The sequence below is a fragment of the Gnatocerus cornutus genome, chromosome 9 (genome assembly GCF_029298725.1).
Source record: "Gnatocerus cornutus isolate USDA-ARS CGAHR chromosome 9, icGnaCorn1.1, whole genome shotgun sequence".
Lineage (NCBI taxonomy): Eukaryota > Metazoa > Arthropoda > Insecta > Coleoptera > Tenebrionidae > Gnatocerus > Gnatocerus cornutus.
Window position 1 is genome coordinate 13,888,204 of NC_142241.1, and position 19,230 is coordinate 13,907,433.

Below are 19,230 nucleotides of genomic sequence, written 5' to 3' on the forward strand. Positions count from 1 at the left end.
TTCTTTGTTTCCCAGTTTGTTTCGCAGTTCCATTCTCATTGCAGACATTCATTAAATCTGCAGCGCACATGCAAAAAACAAAAAACCGTGACCTTGGTCGGCACGCCAATGCCAGTACCAACCTCGCCTCGCCAAAATCCCAAACCCGAACTTTTATTTCCAAAGTTTTAAATAACTTCCGCAGTTGTAGAATATAAATCTAACAATAAACATTCCAATTGTATTTTCGCTTAATTATCGTGGTCGATTTTAACACCTGCCCACTTGGCCGGTCTAAAAATAAAAACCCTAGACCTTCACCACGAATTTCTCACAACATTCCATCTCGTTTTTCCTTGCGAAACGCAATGGATTCCAACGATTTTATCCTAGAAAAGTTAAGGAAAGACATCACCGAGCATGACTTACAAATCAAAGCTATAATTCAGGTGAGTGCGTGCATTTTATTGGAAAATACATCATTTTTGACACGTCTAGGATATCAATGTTTGCGTGGGACCGTTGGCAGAACTGCACGGTTTGAACAGCGCGGGACGTTCGAAAATATCGGCGCTCCGGAAGTTTATCGACAAGTTTGGCGATATAGCGAAGGAGAGAAAGAATCCCGTGCTTTTAAAGGATTTGATGTTTTTTCGGGAGCAGCTGAGCAGTACCATGGAGGCGTTTAAAAAAGCGAATATTAAATCCATGTTGGCGATCGAAAAAGGGGCGAAAGACGAATTAATGCAGCAGAAGAATGAAGAGACGGTTTTGAGGCAGAGGCAGAAGAGGGAAAAAGAGGATATGGCGAAGATGGGGTCTAATATAACCGAGCAACTTATGTCGATAAGCAGGCAACTTGCGGAGACGACGAAACGCAGCGCCGATACTCTGGATACGTTGGTGACTTCCTCTGATAACGTAATTGGGTCACAGGAAGAGCTGAAGGTGACTTCTAGCACCATCAGCCAATCGGGGAAACTCCTCGCGAAGTATGGAAGGAGAGAATTCACTGATAAGATCCTCATGTTCTTCGCGTTTATTTTTTTCGTAGCTTGTGTGTTCTATATTGTACAAAAAAGACTATTCTAAACATATTTACAAGAATTCTGTGACTCATGGAAATAAAATTTTTTTGGTGACAATCCCAGTCTTTGTCTTCCCCGTCCGCATCTCCATATCAATTGAAATGCAAGGCCTCTCACAGATGTGACCTTAACACTTGGAATATCAAGAAGATAAAATATGACGCACTTCCACTTATAAATAGTTGCGGCGAGATTCAGAGTGGCCAAAACGAAAATGAAGTTGATGTTTGTAATTTTGGTGGTGCTCGTTTTGGGTGCGTACGCGGAACCCTCGCCGTTTTTAGACGCTTTGGGTTTTGAAGACTACTACTATCCCAGGCCGAACCGGCCGAGGCCCCGGGGGCGAAGCCACGAAGGGGGTAACCGGAGATACAAAGCGATTTGTAGAGTTCACGCGGTGGACTCACTGGCTTTCCCTGGGAGAGTCGGAAACCCTGTTTGTCCCTATTAAGGTGAGATTTCTCGACTCCAAGAAGTACAATAATAGGGATTTTTACAGATCTCACTTCGCCATGACAATGTACTTATAAAATAGAATTTAAGAATTATTTCCAGACTTTGATTATCCCATCCCGTGACGACGATACCATAAAACACTGCGACGCTTTGCAGAGAGCTATATCAGTGATGCAGTCCCGGTGACCCGCCGGGGGCTGCTCTGGGCCCCCTCTGGGGGCCTCCTCCATACTATCCTTATTCCTATCAGTCTCTGGGTTTTCGTAAATAACGTGGAAACCATCAATCAAACGACTTTCGTAAGTTATGTTGGTACCAATATGATCGTTGGCGGCGGGGGCCACAATATGGGAGTTCGCAGGAGTCTCCAAGTTCCAAAAACGGAGTCTTTGATCTGTGCCCCCGGATAACACGAAGGGGTTACGGTCGATGCAACCAGCAAGTAGAGCGCACACGCTGTTTGACGGCCCCTGCAACTAAAACAAACTTGAAATGACTGGGGGGTGGTCAAGGGGGCTTACCGGGGCTTGGGAGAGCGGTGGGGCGGTACTACCCCACAGAATTTTCTCCAAGGATTTCGTTTCAAGGTTCCACATTAGGATTTTGTTGTTGCCGTGGACGCTGGAAATGATCCACGATGGTTCAGTCGGGTGGTTAATCACTTTCTTGATTTTCTCAGTACCTGGAGGAAACTGAAGTAAAATGGGTTATTTTAGTTGGGTGTTACCTGGCTGCTCGAAGGAGTTTATCGGCAGCTGGAACCTCAAATCCCAGGCTTTGTAGTGTCCGATGCTCGTCCCCAAAGTCAGAAGACTCTGATGCGAGTCCACGCAAAAGCTCGTGATGAAGCCTTTTTCCAGACTATTTTCCAGCCTCCATGCGACTCCTGGGGCCCGTAAATCCCACCCAACGATGGAACCATATAAAGTCGCGTAAACTACCACGTTCTGGAAACCGGAATCCAGACTTTGCACATCCACGGCGAAGCCCTCATCATCCAAATTGAGTTGTCGTGTTTGGAAAACAGTCATCCTGAAACAGTTGGTAAAGTCGAAGATTATAACACCCAAATGCGTACTTGTTGGCGCTGAGATCCAACCGCAGCGCGTTAAGAAGCCCGTCGGCGGTGGCCACCGCCAGTGTTTGTCCGCCATCGCAAACCGCCATGCTGGTAACACTGGAGTTGTTAGGAGTCTTGTAGTGTTGTTTAGAGCGGTTGGCGATGTTGCGTCCTTCCATTTTGGCGCAATCCCACAGACGCACGTAACCGTCAGTTGAAGAACTGGCAAAAATCGGTTTGTCTGGAATTGTACACAGGCGGGTAACGGCGCCGCGGTGCTCGTGGAGATGAGCCACCAGGACGCCACGAGGATGCCACTCTGGAGGTGGCAGCTGCGACGGCCATGCCGCCTGTTCCGCCCATTCTTTCCCTCTAAAAATCTCAATGAGAAAAGAAATTTAACACCAGTTCTCACCGTAGAGCCTCCAAATAGTGTTCTTGTTGCTTAATCTTCAGCTTGTTGAGCTCCATGTAACAGCTGGAGCGGCGATCTAAAATCAAAGTTAGATGGACTCTTAAAACGGTAACTTACATTGGATGTAGGATCGCTCATGAAGACTGATATTGGAGGACGGATCCGTGCTAATAAACGGCGTGTGAGGGTCCAGCGGCGGCGAAGACGGCCGCGAAGAAGTAGACCTAGACGACATTCCTCCAGAGTTGGTGCTTTCAGAATGACGAGTTAAAATGTCCGAGCTGTAATTCCAATCAGAATTGATGTTGGTATCAATCGAACCAGACGTATTAGTACGCTGCAACCTCCTAAAACCACCAAAGAATTAAAGTCTTCACTACCCCCCCACTACCTCTCTGCGATGAAATCCGTCTTTTGCGACTCCCCCAGGTAGAAAAAATGACTCTTAATCTGTCCGTTGGAGTTGTGCAGCTCGATCTTCCCATCAACGTGGTTGAACTTCGGCGCGTTTACCACCCGCACCTTGTTGATCTTCCTCAAGTGATGCTCCATCTTCAAGAGGTAGTCTTCCATGGTATCCGTCATTCCGTTCGCTTCCAACCTCCTAAAAAGCTACACCAGGGATTAAGTGGCGACTTTCGCACTTCTTACGTTAGCAATTAGGGGCGAGTACCACTCCAGGGTTGTGACACGTCCACTGAGAGCGGCGGTCCTCGCCAGTTGGCGGTCTTTCATCATCGCCAAGAGAAGCTCCAAGTCGGTGTAAGTCACCACACTATCGTAGATGTTCCGCTGGATCGGCGCCGCCAAAGAGTCCAAAAGAAGCTCCGGCCTAAAATCATACATGTGAGAGTGTCAACACGAAAAAATTTATTACTTGTCGATCTGAATCAACGGATATTTCATATAAATGCTCAGATTGGGGATGATTTTACACTGCACGTCCAACGCAGAGAGCGCTTTCGTGGTTGTGGTAATAAACCCAACAACAGCTTGCCGGATCCAGAGGTTGGGATGCACCAGGAAGCAGCAACACTCTGAGACCATCTCGCACAAAGCTGGTTTGGTGAGGAGCCCCAGCTCCGTTAGAGCCGACATGGCGTTGATGCTTTTCGTCGTGACAAACTCGCAGGAGTCGGTGAGACCCTAAAAGAACACCTGGAGGTCCCAGTCATAAAACTACCAATCTTACTTGTAGCAACAGCGGCGTTAAAATCCCTGAGCAGTGCCATCCGATGTACGCCGCCACGCCAACGATGCAGTCGAAGAACGAGCCTCTTAACTGCTTGTCGTCTTTATCGTTCAAGAATGTGATCATATGGGAGAGTAAAACATCGTTCGCTTTTTGTTTTCCGAAGAAGACGCACAACTTCGTGATGCCGTTTTCGATCAGCGTCTGTTTGACTAAAGCCTGCGAGTCGGTTAAAAGCACGCTCACAGTCTGCTCCACCATTTCGTGCAGAGCTTGCAACTCGAGTTCGTAATTGAAGCTATGAATGTACTTTTGTTTGCTCATGCTGTTATCGTACCAATCGTTCTGAATTTGGTCCAAGTAGCGCAACGCGATCTCGGCTAGTGTGGCTATATTCGTGGCATAGGCAGCTCGGACGCAAGTGTTGTTGTCTTTGGCCAAGGGGGCGAGACCTGGCAGGACGTACTCGGGGAAAATATTAGAGTCCGATTTCGGGAGTTGTTGCACCAAGTCCAGACACTTCGTGATGGTGTTAATCGCGCAGATTTTCACTCTGGAGGAGTTGTCATGGGCGAGATACATCTAAAAACACTAGATAAAGAAGAAATGTTAAAATTTCGAAGAATCTTACGATGTAGGGGAGGATCCGATCCAAAATCGTCTCATCGTTCGCGTGGTTCGCCAACTCCAACAAAATCTCAAGACTACACAACTTTGAGCTGCAGTCATGGAGCCCCCGAATGCAAGAAGTCACTAGAGAGATAATAATGACCAACCCCTCACTCTCCCCCTTGTCGCACTTGTCCAAATCGAACTTCTCGTCGTCTTCGTTGGCGTGTCTAATGGGCCCCAAAAATTTAAAGATGTTGCCGATGTCGCTCTTCAACCGCAAAATCTTTTCATCCGGCGACAGAATCGGAGTGGAGGAAAAAATCAACATGTACGACTGTAAGAAAGTGAAGAAATACTCCGGGAAGAGTTTCCCGCGTTCTTTGGCCAAATAATCCTCCGCTGAGAGGCGTTTGGAGGGGTCAATCTCGATCATACTTGAAATAAGCGACTTCAAACTGGGATCATTCAACTTATCCAGGTGTTTCTGTGGCGAGTACTTCCCTGCTCTGTAGGCGAGGAGTTGAGAGTACTCGAAAGGGACGTGGAGTTCGTTCCACAGCTCCAACAACGCGCACCTGTGATCATTCTTTAGAAATGTTAAGAGACGTGGAGGTCTTACCCTGTGCTGAAGATGTCCATCGCCGGAGTCAAGTCCCCGCTATCACACGCCGTCTCTGTGATCAACGCGCTGCTTTCGCTACTCGACGTCTTCGTGAATCTCTCAGGAGCTATATAACACGTGCGTCGCCTTGAAGTGTCGAAAAAATACGAATAATCCGCTGGGTTGTCCTCAGGGACAAAAGTGGGCTTGAAAGAAGCGAAATCCACCAACAGCACCCAGTTCCATGACGTCACTGTGATGTTCTCTAGTTTGATATCGCCGTGACAAACCCCAACTTTGTGGCACTGATGCAGGGCGTATAAAATCTGGAATGTGATCCAGCGCTTCTCAATGTTGGTTAAAAACGGTCGCGTGCTTATCCTGTCGTATAAACTGTATTTCACGTATTCCCGGACGACGAGTCCAGCTTTGTCCGTCAGGATGATCTTCTGGAACGGGATGCAATTGACCGCGCTGGAGAGTCTCTTCCGGATTTCGTCCAGTTGGTCTTTGTAGCTGGACAGAGGGAGCGAGGGGTCGTGAATTGCGAAGACTTTGACCACGACGAGGCCTTCCTGGGATTCTGCACGGGCGACTTTCAGGAAGCGAGTACTTCCTAGGCTAAAAACACGTAAAAAAGTGATATAAATTGATGGTTATTTACCCAATATCAAATTTCAGTTCGGGGTGGTCCGTTAAATAACGCTCCACGGGGAAGATTTGCGAGGGGGCGATCCCCACAAGCTGGTTACCCATCCTAAACAATTTTTGTTGACAAATCACATTTGACACAAAACATCTGTAAAACCCCAGATGACAACCAACCAGTCACCAGCGAGTATTTTATCCACGTGACCACACCAGCTAATCAGCAGTGAGGATTTTGACACGTAATTCGAGCCAGCTGATTGTCAAACTTTTGAGGTTATCTTATTGAAAATTCGTCTCGGACTATGTAATCCCAGTGATGTCATTTCTTCGGCTGTTAAAATGGAAGTGAACCCGTTGAGTGTGATTCTGGTGAAGTCCGACAGTAAAGGCGACCGTCTCCTCTTTCGGTACCCGTTTTACTTCCAGGACAAGAGTGAGCCTGCGAATACGCGGCGCCGGAACCCGTACACTCTCCCCAACTTGGAGGATTTGCTCCAGTCGTCAACTCAACCCAGTTCTAACATTAGCAAGGGTCATTTAACGGGGTTCACTGACGAGGTGCTGTCTTCGCTCTTCGCCGTCAAGCCGGAGCTGTGCAACAAGAAATTCGAGTTGAAAGTGAATGATGTGCGATTTGTGGGTCATCCGACTCTCGTTCAGTTGAGGAACAAGCAACAGGACGCGTCAGGTTTGATGTTGATCAACGTCGTCTTTGCGCTGCAGGCCCTAGCTAGCCACTCTGTTGGTAAAACCTGATTACGCCATCCCTCAACTTCTTCTCATCTCTAATTTCAGTTACTTGTTACCACGATTTGAGCAAACGCATCGGAATTGCCCTCAGATATGAAGAGAAACGCTGCGGGTACATTAGCGAGCAAACTCAGACTATGACGGCAGCCCATGATGATGGTTACGCCAGTAACTCAGAGGCTGCGTTTGAGATCATTCTGAAGAAGTGCACTTTAGCGGGGAATATAAAGAAGTTGTATGGCGATCTGTGTGGTTCTGGGATTGTTAATATTCACGTAAATAAGTGGATAACGCTCACTTTCTGTTTACCGCAGAAGGTGCACCAGTGGCACTTAAGAGGGAAGATTGTGGAGCCGAAGGACATCGACAGGTGCTTGAAGGCGTTGAGACCTTACCACAGCTTGTTGCTTCTCCACCCGATTCAACAAATGGGGGATTTTACTAGTCTCGACGGCTCTCCCTCTTTGGAGAGGATGTTGAAACAGTACTCCCCTATTAAGAATCTTCAGACTTTAGCAGCAGACGCCGATTTGACTCTAAATCATGTCAGTAACTACCAGTAAACCACCAGCGATTACAATTTTTTTGCAGGTCTTTGAACTAACGGCGCATTTAGTCTACTGGGCCAAAGCCACAGTCATCTTCCCCATCTGCTTGACTAATAAATACGTAATTTCCCCTGACGCCCCAATCCATCTTAACTCTCCCCTGTTGGACAAATTCACGGAGTCGTTCCCCACTTCAAACCTCATTCGCGTTATCAGCGACTTCGCCCTCCCCACGTCTTTGGGGCAAAAATGCAACCCCCTTTGCCACCCAGCGCAACAGTCACATTTAGTACAGACCATAATATGGATGCTGCAGCACCACCTTCTGCTACAACTTCACACTTATATTCAGTACATACCGACAGACCACGGTTTGGTGGTTTGTCGCGACCGAAACGTGAGGAGTCGCACGACGTCGCAACGACTTGTCTTGTCGAGTTCCTATCAACCGGAACATTCAAGAGCTGAGTCTGAAAGTGGCGCTTCGACGGTGTCGGAGACGCCGGAGCTGCGGAGCGACCTGGAGGCGCTCAACAGGAGTATTAAGTAAGACAATCAAAGAAAGAGTTTCGGTGATGCTCACGTTGTTGTTTAGTTTGGAAAATGTGAGTTTCACCTCCATGGAGGACGAGAAACAGGACTATCAGGAAGAGTTGCTGCTGGATTTTCCCGATGAGGAGCGAGGGAACATTTTCCAGGTAATTTAGTGGTGTGGAAATCACTTTCTGAATTTTTTGTTAGATCCCTGCGACCAACACCCCTGAGGATTTGCGTCTCTTCGCCAAGTTGTGCCGCAAGGGGTACTTTCACGGCGACCACCACATTGAGGAGATCATGTATTTGGAGAACTTGAGGAGGAGTCAGTTGCTGCAACTTCTGGATAAGTTCAGGGACGTTCTGATCACGTACGAAACTGAAGATCCTGCTATTGCTATGTTTTCGTACTCTTAAGATGAAGTGTTAACACGAGAAATAAATTTTATATTTTTGTAGTTGAAAATGCGTTTCTTTGTTTAGTTGTGATTAGCGCCAATTGATTTATCGACTTAATGCGGAAAAATACTATTTCCGTTTATTAATAAGTAATTCGGTGCTGCCTTAATACCCCGGAACTTGTTTTTTCCGGTTCGCTATCATGGCAACTAGTCGTTTCCACAGGTAGTCCTTCACCTTCTTAAATTCTCTACTACTTTTCTTTTAGAATCTTGTGGTCGTCTACTTACACGGCTCTTCTTTCTTATGCCATCTACATGGCGGTGTTTCTAGGAGACATTTTCTTGGAACACCCAACGGTGAGTTCCATGGTGAGTTCCAGTGAACCCGTCAACCAACTCCCATTTCCAGCAGTCGCTATATGTAGCATCAACAAAGTGAGCAAGAAGCGCGCCCACGACTTCGCGAAACACATGTTTGTACTCAATTTTCTGCTTCTTTAATATCCTCAGCTTCCAGGGCGAATCTCACTGGTTATAATCTCGATAAGTTAATGGGGTATATGAAGTTCTTCGGGCAGCTCCATGACTACGATTTTGACCCTTCAACAGTGACGGATCTTTTAGAATTTCAGAATCTACTGGATGTTAATGAAATCAGTACCTTGGATATACTGCGAAACCTGTCAGTTTCATGTGACGAACTCCTTTGGAAGTGCTTTTGGAAAAACGAACAACTCGACTGTTCTTCAGTGTTTACTGTTGAACTAACATACCAAGGATTTTGTTGCGTCTTCAACTATGTCGTCGGTGTAGACAGGTGAGAGCCGTACCACCGAAGAATCTCGATTTAAATTACTTCATAGCGACCCTAAAACCACCGATGCCGGTGTTGAAAACGGACTATACGTCTCTGTTGTAAACGATCCTGATGACTACCTGTACACTATTTTATCTACGCCTGGGATCATGGTACTATTTTTATTTTCGCTTTGATCTCACTTCTCTTGTAGAGTTTTGTCTTTTCGCCCACAGATTACCCAGACAAGTACGCCGGAGGACTCAATGAGATTTTGACCAAACCCAATTCTGAGAACTTCATCGAGATTGTTCCAACCGTCTTGACAACAGTTAAAGAAGTCCTTAGTTATCCCGTTTCAAAGGTAGTGACTGTTTTTTCTTAAAGTTTGGTGCTTATAAATAAGATTCGTAGCGAGAGTGTGTTCTGGACAATGAAAGAAAAACTTTGTTCAGTGGTGACTACTCCTTCAGCGAGTGTAACGTTGACTGTCGGGCTAAAAGCGTCTACGCAATGTGTTCGTGCATTCCATGGACGGTACCTTTCACGGATAAGGATAATATGTGTACCATCTCTGATATTCCATGCCTCAATAAATACAGAGGTTTAATAATTAATATTATATGATAAGCGGCTTTGGGGTTGAAATCTGTTGGTTCTTATGGTGGTATCAATATAAGTTTTTAATTTCAAAGCCTGGTTCAACCAGAGGTGGATTTAAAGGAAGTCGAAACGGACACACCAAGTTTTCATTGGATACAATAAAAAAAATAATGAAAAAGAATCAAAATTTAAAAAAAAATTCAGATACAGGGACAAATAGAAAAATGGGTGAAAAAGAAAAGTATTGGGAATCTGAGGAAAATCTAAAGAAATTGCTGAAAAAAAGGTAATAAAAACTCAGAGGTTTTAAGAAAAATCTGAAAACTTTGGGACAAGTAAGAAAAAAAAATGAAGAAAGTCTAAACAAAGTAAGGAGAATCTATAAAATTATCGAAAATCTAAAGACTTTAAGGGCTCTATAGACAATCTGCGGAAAATCTAAAAAGAAACTGTTATAAAAAATTTGTAAAGTCTAATGGTATGGAAATAGAATTTGAAGAAAAATTAAAGAATTCAAAGAAAATTAATAATTTTACAGACCATAAAAAACTAGAAAATACACAAACATATCTAGGATGGAAAACATGAAATAATTTAGGATTAGGAAATTTAAGAAGAATGTAATGCAAATCTAATGAATCAAAGTTCAAGGATCTAATAAAATATAAACTTTAAGATGTTGGAGAATTAATTAATTTATTAGAATAAACTATCTAAAACAAGTAAGAAGAATCGACAAAATATTAAATTTAAAGCTCTAAAAAAATCAAAGAATTAGGCAGAATTTAAAGAGAATCTATAAACTGCCTAAAAGCAAAAAGAATTCAAAAAAACGACAATAATATGTGTGTTTTGAATAATTAAATAGTCGAGCATTTAAAAAAATGTAATTACAATGTAGAAAAACTAGAGAGAACTAAAATTAATTTAAATGCAACTAGAGACTCTGAAAACAAACTTAAAAAAATCAAAAAGAAAATATAAAAGAGACAATCCATTGAAAGTCAATACATATAAAGAGAATCTGAAGTGAACACAAAAAGAATTCTGATAATTGAAAAAAATCTAAATATATACAGAGTAATCTTTAGAAAATGCAAAGAAAATCGACAGAGTACTAGTTTACATCCTCTAAAATTAACTTGACGCACGAAATCTAAAAGTTAAAGTACGGAAAATAATAGAGAATTTAAAAAAAATATAAAAAAAATCTAAAGAAATTCTACAAAATCCAGAGGTAGAACCGAGAAAGTAAGTTTAAAAATTTTTATTTTGAAAACAAACCGAATACTTCTTAAATATTGTATAACTCTGACAACTTCAACTCAATTCCAATTAAATTTGAGTAGAATACTAATTTGGACTTTCGACTTAATTAGACCAAATTACAAAACTGTAAAGCAGAAGAGAGCAATTTTAGAAATTCTTATTTTCGAAACTCAAAATATTAGTACAGTAGAACCTCAAATATCCGGACTGCCGATTATTCATGCATTTCGTGTAAATTAAAGGTATAAAATTGTTATGTTCGAACGTACAATCAAAGTTCTTAATTATTAATTTTAAAGAGATCGAATGTTTTCTCGCGGGTCCGTCTTTAATCCACCTGTGTGTTTAACACTTTTCACTGAATCCCATCATAATTTTGGTAATTCTAAAAACTAACTTTTTATCTAGCAAAATGGTACTCTTACTATCCTGAAGAGAAAGTCGATCTTTACCTAGCAAAAGAAAAACACGATTCTTTACGATGTGAAAACAGATGTTACCCACGATGCGAACAAATCGTCTACGATGTTCAAATAAACTCTTTTCCGATTTTCAAGTAAAATCCCTGAAATTTTATCCATTACGTATCAACCACGCATTTTACAGAAAACAAGAATTACAAGAAAATTCTACCCGTTTGTATTTCTACTATTGCGATAGATTTACAGTGGTTTATCTCCAAGACGTCACTTATTACTGGTTTGAGATTTTAAGTAAGTTTCTCAGCAGTCAAAACGAAGATATTTAAAGTCAATTACAGGCAATTTTGGAGGAATCTTTTCGATTTTTCTGGGCTGGAGTGTGATTTCCCTCTTGCGCATGGTGCTCCACTATTCAAGAAGAATAATCGAACTGTTTATATCGAATTTCGATGATTAAAAATTGTGTGAATGTCTAAATTGACTGGACCACCCTGTAAATAGTGTTGGACTTTTTGGTTTGTGGCAACAAAATAAATTCCTCTTAAATCCAAACAAATTTCATTTTTTCTCCACCTGAACAAAAGATATAAATGAAAGATACTGCTGGTTATATTTAGTAGCAAAAGCACTCCAGGCATTCAGGGGGTGGGAGTGTCATTCGCTATTTAAGCCGTCTTCCTTAGTGTCCAACCTTCAGTCTTTGGAGTGTTACTAACAAAATGTGGCCACTGCTGCTTTTGCTGGCGGCATCAACTCACGCCGCTCTCGAAGAAGTCTTCGCGTGGAAACAAGTCGATTTTGCGTGGCCCTCGGAAGAAGCCAAAACTGCAGCGCTCAAAACTGGAGACTTTGTACCAGAAAATAATCTACCATTGGGTCTAGCGCGATGGAAAGACAAACTTTTTGTCACAGTGCCCAGGTAAAATAGTCCCATCTGACCTTCTATTTTTACGGAAAAACAATATTATAATCAAACCACATTGCGAGTTAAAATTACCATCAAATTAACTCCACACCCACAGATGGAAATCAAGAACACCGGCGACTCTCACTTACGTCTCTTTAAATTCAACTTCGAAGACTCCTCTACTGGTTCCTTACCCGAACTGGGAAACCAACACGCTACCAGAAGCTTCTGGAGACGCTGAAGACAAAATCGTCTCAATTTTCCGCCTCAAAGTCGATTCTTGCGATCGTCTCTGGCTGGTAGACACCGGCGCCTCCAAAAAACAACAATTCAAAGACCCGACCATCATGGTCTTCGACCTCAAAACCGACAAACTCATCAGAAAGTACAAGTTGAAGCCGAACGAGTACTTGAAGGATTCTTTGTTCGTCAACATTGTAACAGTAACAATTTCACCGACTCTTTCATTATGGAAAGGTTTCAGGTCGTGGACGTCAACCCCAAGAACTGTAACGACGCCTTTGTCTACCTTCCGGACGTGGTGGCCTTCACCATCGTCGTCTATTCTTGGATCGCCAACGACTCGTGGGTGGTCAAACACAACTACTTCCACCTCGATCCTCTAAAAGGAGATTTCAATGTTGGCGGTGTCAACTTCCAATGGCCGGACGGCGTCTTCGGGTTGGCTCTCGGCGCCCATGACCACGCCAACAGAAAACTGTTCTTTCACGCGCTTTCTAGTACCAGCGAGTTCTCCGTTTCCACGGCGGTTCTGAAGAACAAAACTGTTGGGACGGACCCCCACAACTACCATCTTTTTAAGGTACTAACCAGGAGTTCAGTACGACTAATTAAGACAGTTTGAAGGAGACCGCGGCGACTTAACACAATCTTCAGCGTCGGAGTACGACGTCGAAACCGACGTGCTGTTTTTAACGCAAGTGAACAGAGACGGACTCGCCTGTTGGAACACGAAGAAGGAGTTGAAACCGGAGAATGTTGTGTTGGTGGCGCATGATAACGAAACGATGGTTTTCACCAATGACGTCAATGTTAGTTGTGGGTGGTGAAATTGCTGGTTTCTCATTGGTTGTTTTAGATTGATGAAGAAAGAAACCTTTGGGTGTTCTCCAATAAAATGCCGGTTTTCTTATTCAGTAAATTGGATTGGTCTAAAGAGAATTTCAGGATTTTTAAGGGGCCTGTGGATGACCTTATCAAAAACACAGGATGCAAAGTGCAAATCAAATAAAAATGTTCGTGTTTGTAGATAAGTTATTAGACTTAACTTTACCATTAAATGATATTATCTTATCTTAGTTATGTAATTAGTCACTCTAGGTCTCTCACAGCAATTTATTACACGCGATAACAATGACCTGTGAATTTTTTCTAAACCTTTTCCCTCCGCCAATCTAACGGTAATTTGAATGTAATAGAGGAGCAGCACTGTCTATCTATCCACTTATTTATAGTCAGTGAACCGACACCGTCCTTGCAGGTTTATCACTCCCAAGATGCGCCTCTTACTGCTCTTCCTTTCGTTTTTCCTCTCCACCGAATCGGCGAAAATCCTCGCCGTTTTCCCAGCCCCTGGTTACAGCCAGTTTATCCTCGCCGAGGTGTTAATGAAAGAAGTAGCGAGAAGAGGTCACGATGTCACTGTTATTAGCCCCTACCTGCCCAAAGACGCACCGTCCAATTACAAAACGATTTTAACTGAAGAAGTCATCAAGGCCACTACTGGTGAGTCTCTGACTGTGGTTTCAATGACCGTCTTTTCGTTGTAGATTTTGATCTCTTTGCTCTGGCCGAGCAAGATCTCTTCACTAATATTAAATTGACGTATTGGTTGGGGAATGGGCTCACTGAACACACGCTGAAGAACAAGAAAGTGCAGGAATTGTTGCACTCCAACGAGCATTTCGATCTGGTGATTGTCGAGGAGTTTTTCAATGATGCCATGAAGGGCTTTGCGACGCATTTTCAAGCCCCTTTGGTACTGTTAAATTCCATGGGTTTAACAGAGTGGAATAAAGAGGCGATGGGTTATCCCTTTCTACCCTCAATTAACGCGGTGACGTACACTAGCTACACCAACACTATGACGTTGTATGAGCGCATCTGGAATTTAGTGGGGACTGGATTCAACCATCTCTACAGGCGCTACGTGAATGAACCCATCCAGAGGAAGTTCCTGAGGGACTTCTTCCCAAAACCAATGAACTTCGAAGATGTTGTGTACAACGCCAGTTTAATGCTGATGAACTCCTACGTGACCACATCTGAAAACTCTTTGCTTCCGTACAACATGGTGGAAATCGGAGGATTTCACGTCGTCCAAAACCCTCTAAGCAAAGACATTCAAGAGTTCCTCGATGGGGCGAAAGACGGCGCTATTTTATTCAGTCTTGGTTCGAATTTAAACAGCGCTGATCTCAAAGAGGAGACTAAGAAGGCAATCTTCACGGTACTTGGAGGGTTAAAACAAAGAGTCTTGTGGAAATTTGAAAAAGACTTGCCGAACAAACCAAAGAATGTTTTCATTTCGAAGTGGTTGAGTCAAAGAGACATCCTCGCCCATCCTAACGTTAAACTCTTTATAACTCATGGAGGATTGTTAAGTACCATTGAGGCACTCTTCCATGGTGTTCCGATGGTAGGGATTCCCGTCTTCGCCGATCAAAGAATGAACATGGCCAGAGCACAGAAGAATGGAGTTGCGAGAGTCGTTCCTTTTCCTCAACTCTCCTTGGAGAAGTTGGACTCGGCAGTCAAGGCGGTTTTAGAGGAGCCTATGTAAGTACCACCAGTTTGGTGTCTGGTGACCAACCGATACTGTTCTAGGTACCAAAATAACGCGAAGACGCTCTCGCAACTGATGAAGGATCGACCAGTAAAACCTCTAGATCTCGCTCTCTTTTGGATTGAACACACGATCCGACACAAAGGAATTCGTTTCGAGCCCGCAAGTTTGAAGATGAGTTGGTACGAAGTCTACATGATCGACATTCAACTTCTTGTTATTACAGCTGTGTTAATACTTATTTTTCTAATTAAGTCTTGTGTTAACATTGCCAAGAAGTCATGCCAATGTAGCGGAAAGCCAAAAACGAAACAACAATAAATTTGTCCTTGATTACCACGCGTATTCTTGGTGGACTAATCATCACCACAGACTTCAAATATTGCGCAATTGATAATACCAAACGATAATTATCTAATCCTAACACGCTAACAAGTTTTAGCACCTTGGCAATGAGATGGACTTTTAACCAGTGACTGTGCAAAACTGCGACAAAATGAAACTCTTTGTGTTAATTTTTCTGCTTTTCGCAAAATCCGAATGTCTGAAAATTCTGGGAGTTTTTCCTGCCCCCTCTAGAAGTCACTACGCTTTAGGCAGCAGCCTCATGCGAAGTCTTGCGGAAAAAGGACACGATGTCACCGTCATAAGTCTAATGGGGGAGAAATCACCCCCTAAAAACTACAGAGACATTGCCTTACCCAACATCCTCGAAACGGATTCGAAAGGTACGTACTCACCAACCAAACCCTACTAATTCACATTTTAGGCCTCGACTTCTTCTCCTTGGACAAAATGAACTTCGTCACCTTCAACTTCTTCACCAACTTCTACGGCGCTAAACTTACCGAAACCGTGCTGGAAGCGGAACAAGTGCAGAAGCTCCTCGCTTCCGATGAGAAATTCGACGTCGTCATCGTCGAGCAATTTATTAACGACGGTCTCAAAGTCTTCGCTCACCATTACAAGGTCCCGTTAGTTCTCTTTGTGACGTTCGGTTCCAACTCTTGGATTAACTCTTTGGTGGCGAATCCAGCACCGCCTTCGTACATCCCTGAACAGAATATCCCCTTTAGCCATCGAAACTTCTTTGATCGCGTTCGGAACTTTATCATCCACAATTTCGTACTCTTGTTTCGCCACTTCGTGTTTTTTCCTCAACAGAACGCGATCATGAAGAAGCATTTTCCGGAGGCTCCAGACTTGCAGGATCTTAACGTGAACACGTCTTTAGTTTTACTTAACTCTCATGTGAGTACGAATAAGGCGGTACCGAGAGTACCGAACATGGTGGACATTGGAGGTTTCCACGTGAAGCCGCCGAAGAAGCTTCCGAAAGATCTCCAAGAGTATTTAGATAGCGCCACGGAAGGTGTTGTTTATTTCAGCATGGGCTCTTCCTTGAAGAGTGTTAATTTCCCGGTGGAAAAGCGCGAGGCTTTTCTGCGAGTTTTCGGAAGATTGAAAGAGAAAGTTCTGTGGAAATGGGAGGATGATGTTCTTCCGGGACAACCAAAGAACGTGAAGTTAGGGAAGTGGTTACCACAACAAGACATTTTAGGTAGTTGTCATCATTCCATAACAATGTTATTAAGTGGTGTCCACAGCACCTCCCAACATCAAAGTGTTTATAACCCACGGAGGACTCCTCAGTTTCTTAGAAAGTGTCTACCACGGAGTTCCTCTTCTTGCTATACCAGTCTTTGGAGATCAAATCCTCAACGCAGCGGAGATGTCTTCGAACGATCTTGGGCGTCATATTCCACTTGGAGATCTTAATGAAGCGACTCTAGAGGAAGGTCTTAAGGAGGTATTGACCAATCCGAAGTACCGGAAGAACATGAAACGAAGATCTAGAATAATGCACGACCGGCAACAATCACCAATAGATAACGCCGACTATTGGATACAATATGTCGTACGACATCGAGGGGCGCCCCATTTAAGAGTTGCAGGGTTGGACTTGCCGTGGTACCAGTATTTGTCGCTCGATGTCGCGGCGTTCTTGTTGGCGATCCTAACTTTCCTTGGGTTCCTTGCAAAGTTAGTTTTGCGGCGGCTCTTTGGAGGAAAGAAGAAAAAAGAGAAAAGAAACTAGTTTATAACTTATCTTGTAGTTTTATCTCTGAATAAAAGTGTTTATAGAAACCGATATGTCTTTCGGGGTCAGTGTCAAGTTCTTGATCTAATTTAATAATAGCTCTTCGCTAGTGTTGAACTCTGAAGTATTCATTTCGTTAAAGCTCGTGCCGCATTAGTTCGTATTCCAAAGTTCAAATACCATTTGCAAGACGCTTAGACACTTAGTCACCGCACCGCGAAATGAAAACTCTTCTGTGCCTCGTGTTGCTAAATTTAAACAACTATGCGAACTCCGCGAAAATTCTTGGGGTTTACCCGGTGGTTGCCCCCAGTCACTACATCCTCGGAAGTGCGTTAATGAAAGAACTCGCTGAAAGAGGCCACGACGTCACCATAATCACCCCATTTGCAGAGAAATCACTTCCTGAAAACAAAAAGTATCGCGAGATTTTATTGACGGGGTTCTTGGAGATCGAGGAAGGTGAGTCCAATCCTGTATTTTGACATCTTAGTTTGAAGCTTTGTAGAAAATCGAAAACACTTCAACTTATGGGGGCAAGAAACCGCCAACCCCTTTCTCAGCGTGGTTGGTCTAAATATAATCATGCTTGAGATGACAGAACGGGTGTTGCTTCACCCAAACGTGCAAGAACTTCTTCTTTCTGACGAAACCTTCGATGTTGTTGTCACGGAGCAGTTCATGGATGATGCACTTAAAGGTTTATCTGCTCATTTCCACGCACCTCTTATTCTTCAAAGTACTCTTGGTGCTAACTCCTGGACGAATACTCTAGTTGGGAACCCGTCGCCTCCTTCATACGTTCCTAATATCTTTCTTAGTTATTCAAGTTCCATGAGTGTTAAGGAGAGAACAATCAATAGTGTGGTGAATGTCTTCAGTGAACTCCTCCACCAATTCTACGTGTACCCCAACCATGCTAAGCTGGCGAAGAAGTATTTACGCAACATTAACAACTTTGATGATGTTTTGTACAACGCGTCTTTGGTTTTGATGAATTCGCATCCAAGTACTAATCAAGCTGTTCCTTTTGTTCCGAACATGATCGATATTGGAGGGTTTCATGTTAAACCACCAAAGAAACTCCCTCAGGACCTCCAGGAGTTCCTCGACGAAGCTAAAGATGGAGTTATTTATTTCAGTATGGGCTCGAATCTCAAAAGTAAGGATCTACCAGTTGAGAAAAGAGACGCTCTGTTGAAAACATTCAGGAAGTTGAAGGAGAAAGTTTTGTGGAAGTGGGAGGAAGACGTGCTTCCTGGACAGCCACCAAACGTGAAATTGAGCAAGTGGTTACCACAACAAGACATCTTAGGTGAGTTTGTTGTCCCTGAATTTGTTTAATTCTAGATTGTAGGTCATCCTAACGTGAAACTCTTCATAACCCATGGAGGATTGTTAAGTATCACTGAAGCTACGTACCATGGAGTACCAGTGTTGGCTATTCCCATCTTCGGCGACCAGAAAATGAACGCGAAGAACATAGTTAATGGTGGTTTTGGTCTTTCCTTGAGCTATGGAGACTTAACAGAAGAACAGTTAACAGAGAAACTCAATCAACTACTAAGAAATCCATCGTAAGAAGTTTTTTTTTCGAATTGTGGTCTTCTTAAAGTTTTTTTAGGTACGCCGAAAATGTAAGGGCGAGATCTAAGATTTTCCATGACAGGATGACGAGTCCTATGGACACTGCAATTTACTGGGTTGAATACGTGATACGTCATAAGGGTGCTCCACATTTAAGGGTTGCAGGGGTGGATTTGCCTCTTTATCGGTATTTGCTCTTGGATGTGATGGCTTTTGGAGTTGGGGTTGTTGTGCTGACTTTTTATATTTTTTCAATGATTGGTAAAAAAGTGTGCTGTCTCAGAAAAGGGCAAGGGAAAGTAAAAACGAATTAGACGCTCTTGTTACTGATATAAAAACGCTTTTTTACCAGATTTTATTACGTTTTTTTTCCTTTTTGATACTTTTTTATATAGAATTAAATTGGTACTTTGATTTTGAAATATAATACGACAGAATAAAGATTTTTTCAC

General features: G+C 43.2%; 8 protein-coding genes and 1 pseudogene across 9 annotated transcripts; 8 read left to right on the forward strand and 1 right to left on the reverse strand.

The window, feature by feature from the left end:
* The first annotated feature begins 139 nt into the window (after positions 1-139).
* On the forward strand, positions 140-1,124 carry Sec20 (vesicle transport protein Sec20). Its single transcript, XM_088046416.1, has 2 exons — positions 140-428; positions 478-1,124. The coding sequence occupies exons 1-2, from the start codon at positions 348-350 to the stop codon at positions 1,069-1,071; spliced, it is 675 nt and encodes a 224-aa protein (XP_087902542.1). The 5' UTR covers positions 140-347; the 3' UTR covers positions 1,072-1,124.
* On the reverse strand, positions 1,003-6,228 carry Vps15 (vacuolar protein sorting 15). The gene is given in 12 exon segments (XM_088046409.1): positions 1,003-1,999; positions 2,045-2,555; positions 2,602-2,955; positions 2,999-3,074; positions 3,116-3,345; positions 3,390-3,610; positions 3,650-3,830; positions 3,876-4,144; positions 4,191-4,772; positions 4,822-5,377; positions 5,422-6,024; positions 6,068-6,228. Coding segments are annotated over 12 exon segments (4,062 nt in total). The 5' UTR covers positions 6,160-6,228; the 3' UTR covers positions 1,003-1,612.
* On the forward strand, positions 1,282-1,615 carry LOC148169025 (uncharacterized). The gene is made up of 2 exons (XM_088046417.1): positions 1,282-1,519; positions 1,567-1,615. Exon 1 carries the CDS (start codon positions 1,282-1,284, stop codon positions 1,516-1,518), a length of 237 nt encoding a protein of 78 aa, XP_087902543.1. The 3' UTR covers position 1,519; positions 1,567-1,615.
* A 32-nt stretch (positions 6,229-6,260) lies between the features above and the next one.
* On the forward strand, positions 6,261-8,352 carry Nprl3 (GATOR complex protein Nprl3). The gene is made up of 5 exons (XM_088046410.1): positions 6,261-6,799; positions 6,850-7,349; positions 7,396-7,898; positions 7,948-8,050; positions 8,094-8,352. The coding sequence occupies exons 1-5, from the start codon at positions 6,394-6,396 to the stop codon at positions 8,301-8,303; spliced, it is 1,722 nt and encodes a 573-aa protein (XP_087902536.1). The 5' UTR covers positions 6,261-6,393; the 3' UTR covers positions 8,304-8,352.
* A 135-nt stretch (positions 8,353-8,487) lies between these two features.
* On the forward strand, positions 8,488-12,092 carry LOC148169027 (sodium channel protein Nach-like; annotated as a pseudogene).
* On the forward strand, positions 12,075-13,662 carry LOC148169028 (protein yellow-like). Its single transcript, XM_088044615.1, has 5 exons — positions 12,075-12,296; positions 12,400-12,721; positions 12,769-13,107; positions 13,145-13,336; positions 13,384-13,662. Exons 1-5 carry the CDS (start codon positions 12,097-12,099, stop codon positions 13,534-13,536), a joined length of 1,206 nt encoding a protein of 401 aa, XP_087900741.1. The 5' UTR covers positions 12,075-12,096; the 3' UTR covers positions 13,537-13,662.
* LOC148169029 (UDP-glucosyltransferase 2-like) lies at positions 13,621-15,426 on the forward strand. Of its 2 annotated transcripts, XM_088044613.1 has the most exons (4): positions 13,621-13,705; positions 13,760-14,030; positions 14,075-15,083; positions 15,132-15,426. In XM_088044613.1, exons 2-4 carry the CDS (start codon positions 13,802-13,804, stop codon positions 15,409-15,411), a joined length of 1,518 nt encoding a protein of 505 aa, XP_087900739.1. In that variant the 5' UTR covers positions 13,621-13,705; positions 13,760-13,801; the 3' UTR covers positions 15,412-15,426. The 2 variants fall into 2 exon arrangements, with proteins under 2 accessions (XP_087900739.1, XP_087900738.1); XM_088044612.1 differs by lacking the exon at positions 13,621-13,705 and having other exon boundaries at positions 13,712-14,030.
* A 65-nt stretch (positions 15,427-15,491) lies between these two features.
* LOC148169030 (UDP-glycosyltransferase UGT5-like) lies at positions 15,492-17,242 on the forward strand. Its single transcript, XM_088044614.1, has 3 exons — positions 15,492-15,818; positions 15,860-16,651; positions 16,698-17,242. The coding sequence occupies exons 1-3, from the start codon at positions 15,587-15,589 to the stop codon at positions 17,186-17,188; spliced, it is 1,515 nt and encodes a 504-aa protein (XP_087900740.1). The 5' UTR covers positions 15,492-15,586; the 3' UTR covers positions 17,189-17,242.
* Positions 17,243-17,312: 70 nt separating this feature from the next.
* On the forward strand, positions 17,313-19,224 carry LOC148169031 (UDP-glycosyltransferase UGT5-like). The gene is made up of 4 exons (XM_088044611.1): positions 17,313-17,653; positions 17,700-18,506; positions 18,549-18,768; positions 18,816-19,224. The coding sequence occupies exons 1-4, from the start codon at positions 17,413-17,415 to the stop codon at positions 19,090-19,092; spliced, it is 1,545 nt and encodes a 514-aa protein (XP_087900737.1). The 5' UTR covers positions 17,313-17,412; the 3' UTR covers positions 19,093-19,224.
* The last annotated feature ends 6 nt before the right edge of the window (positions 19,225-19,230 follow it).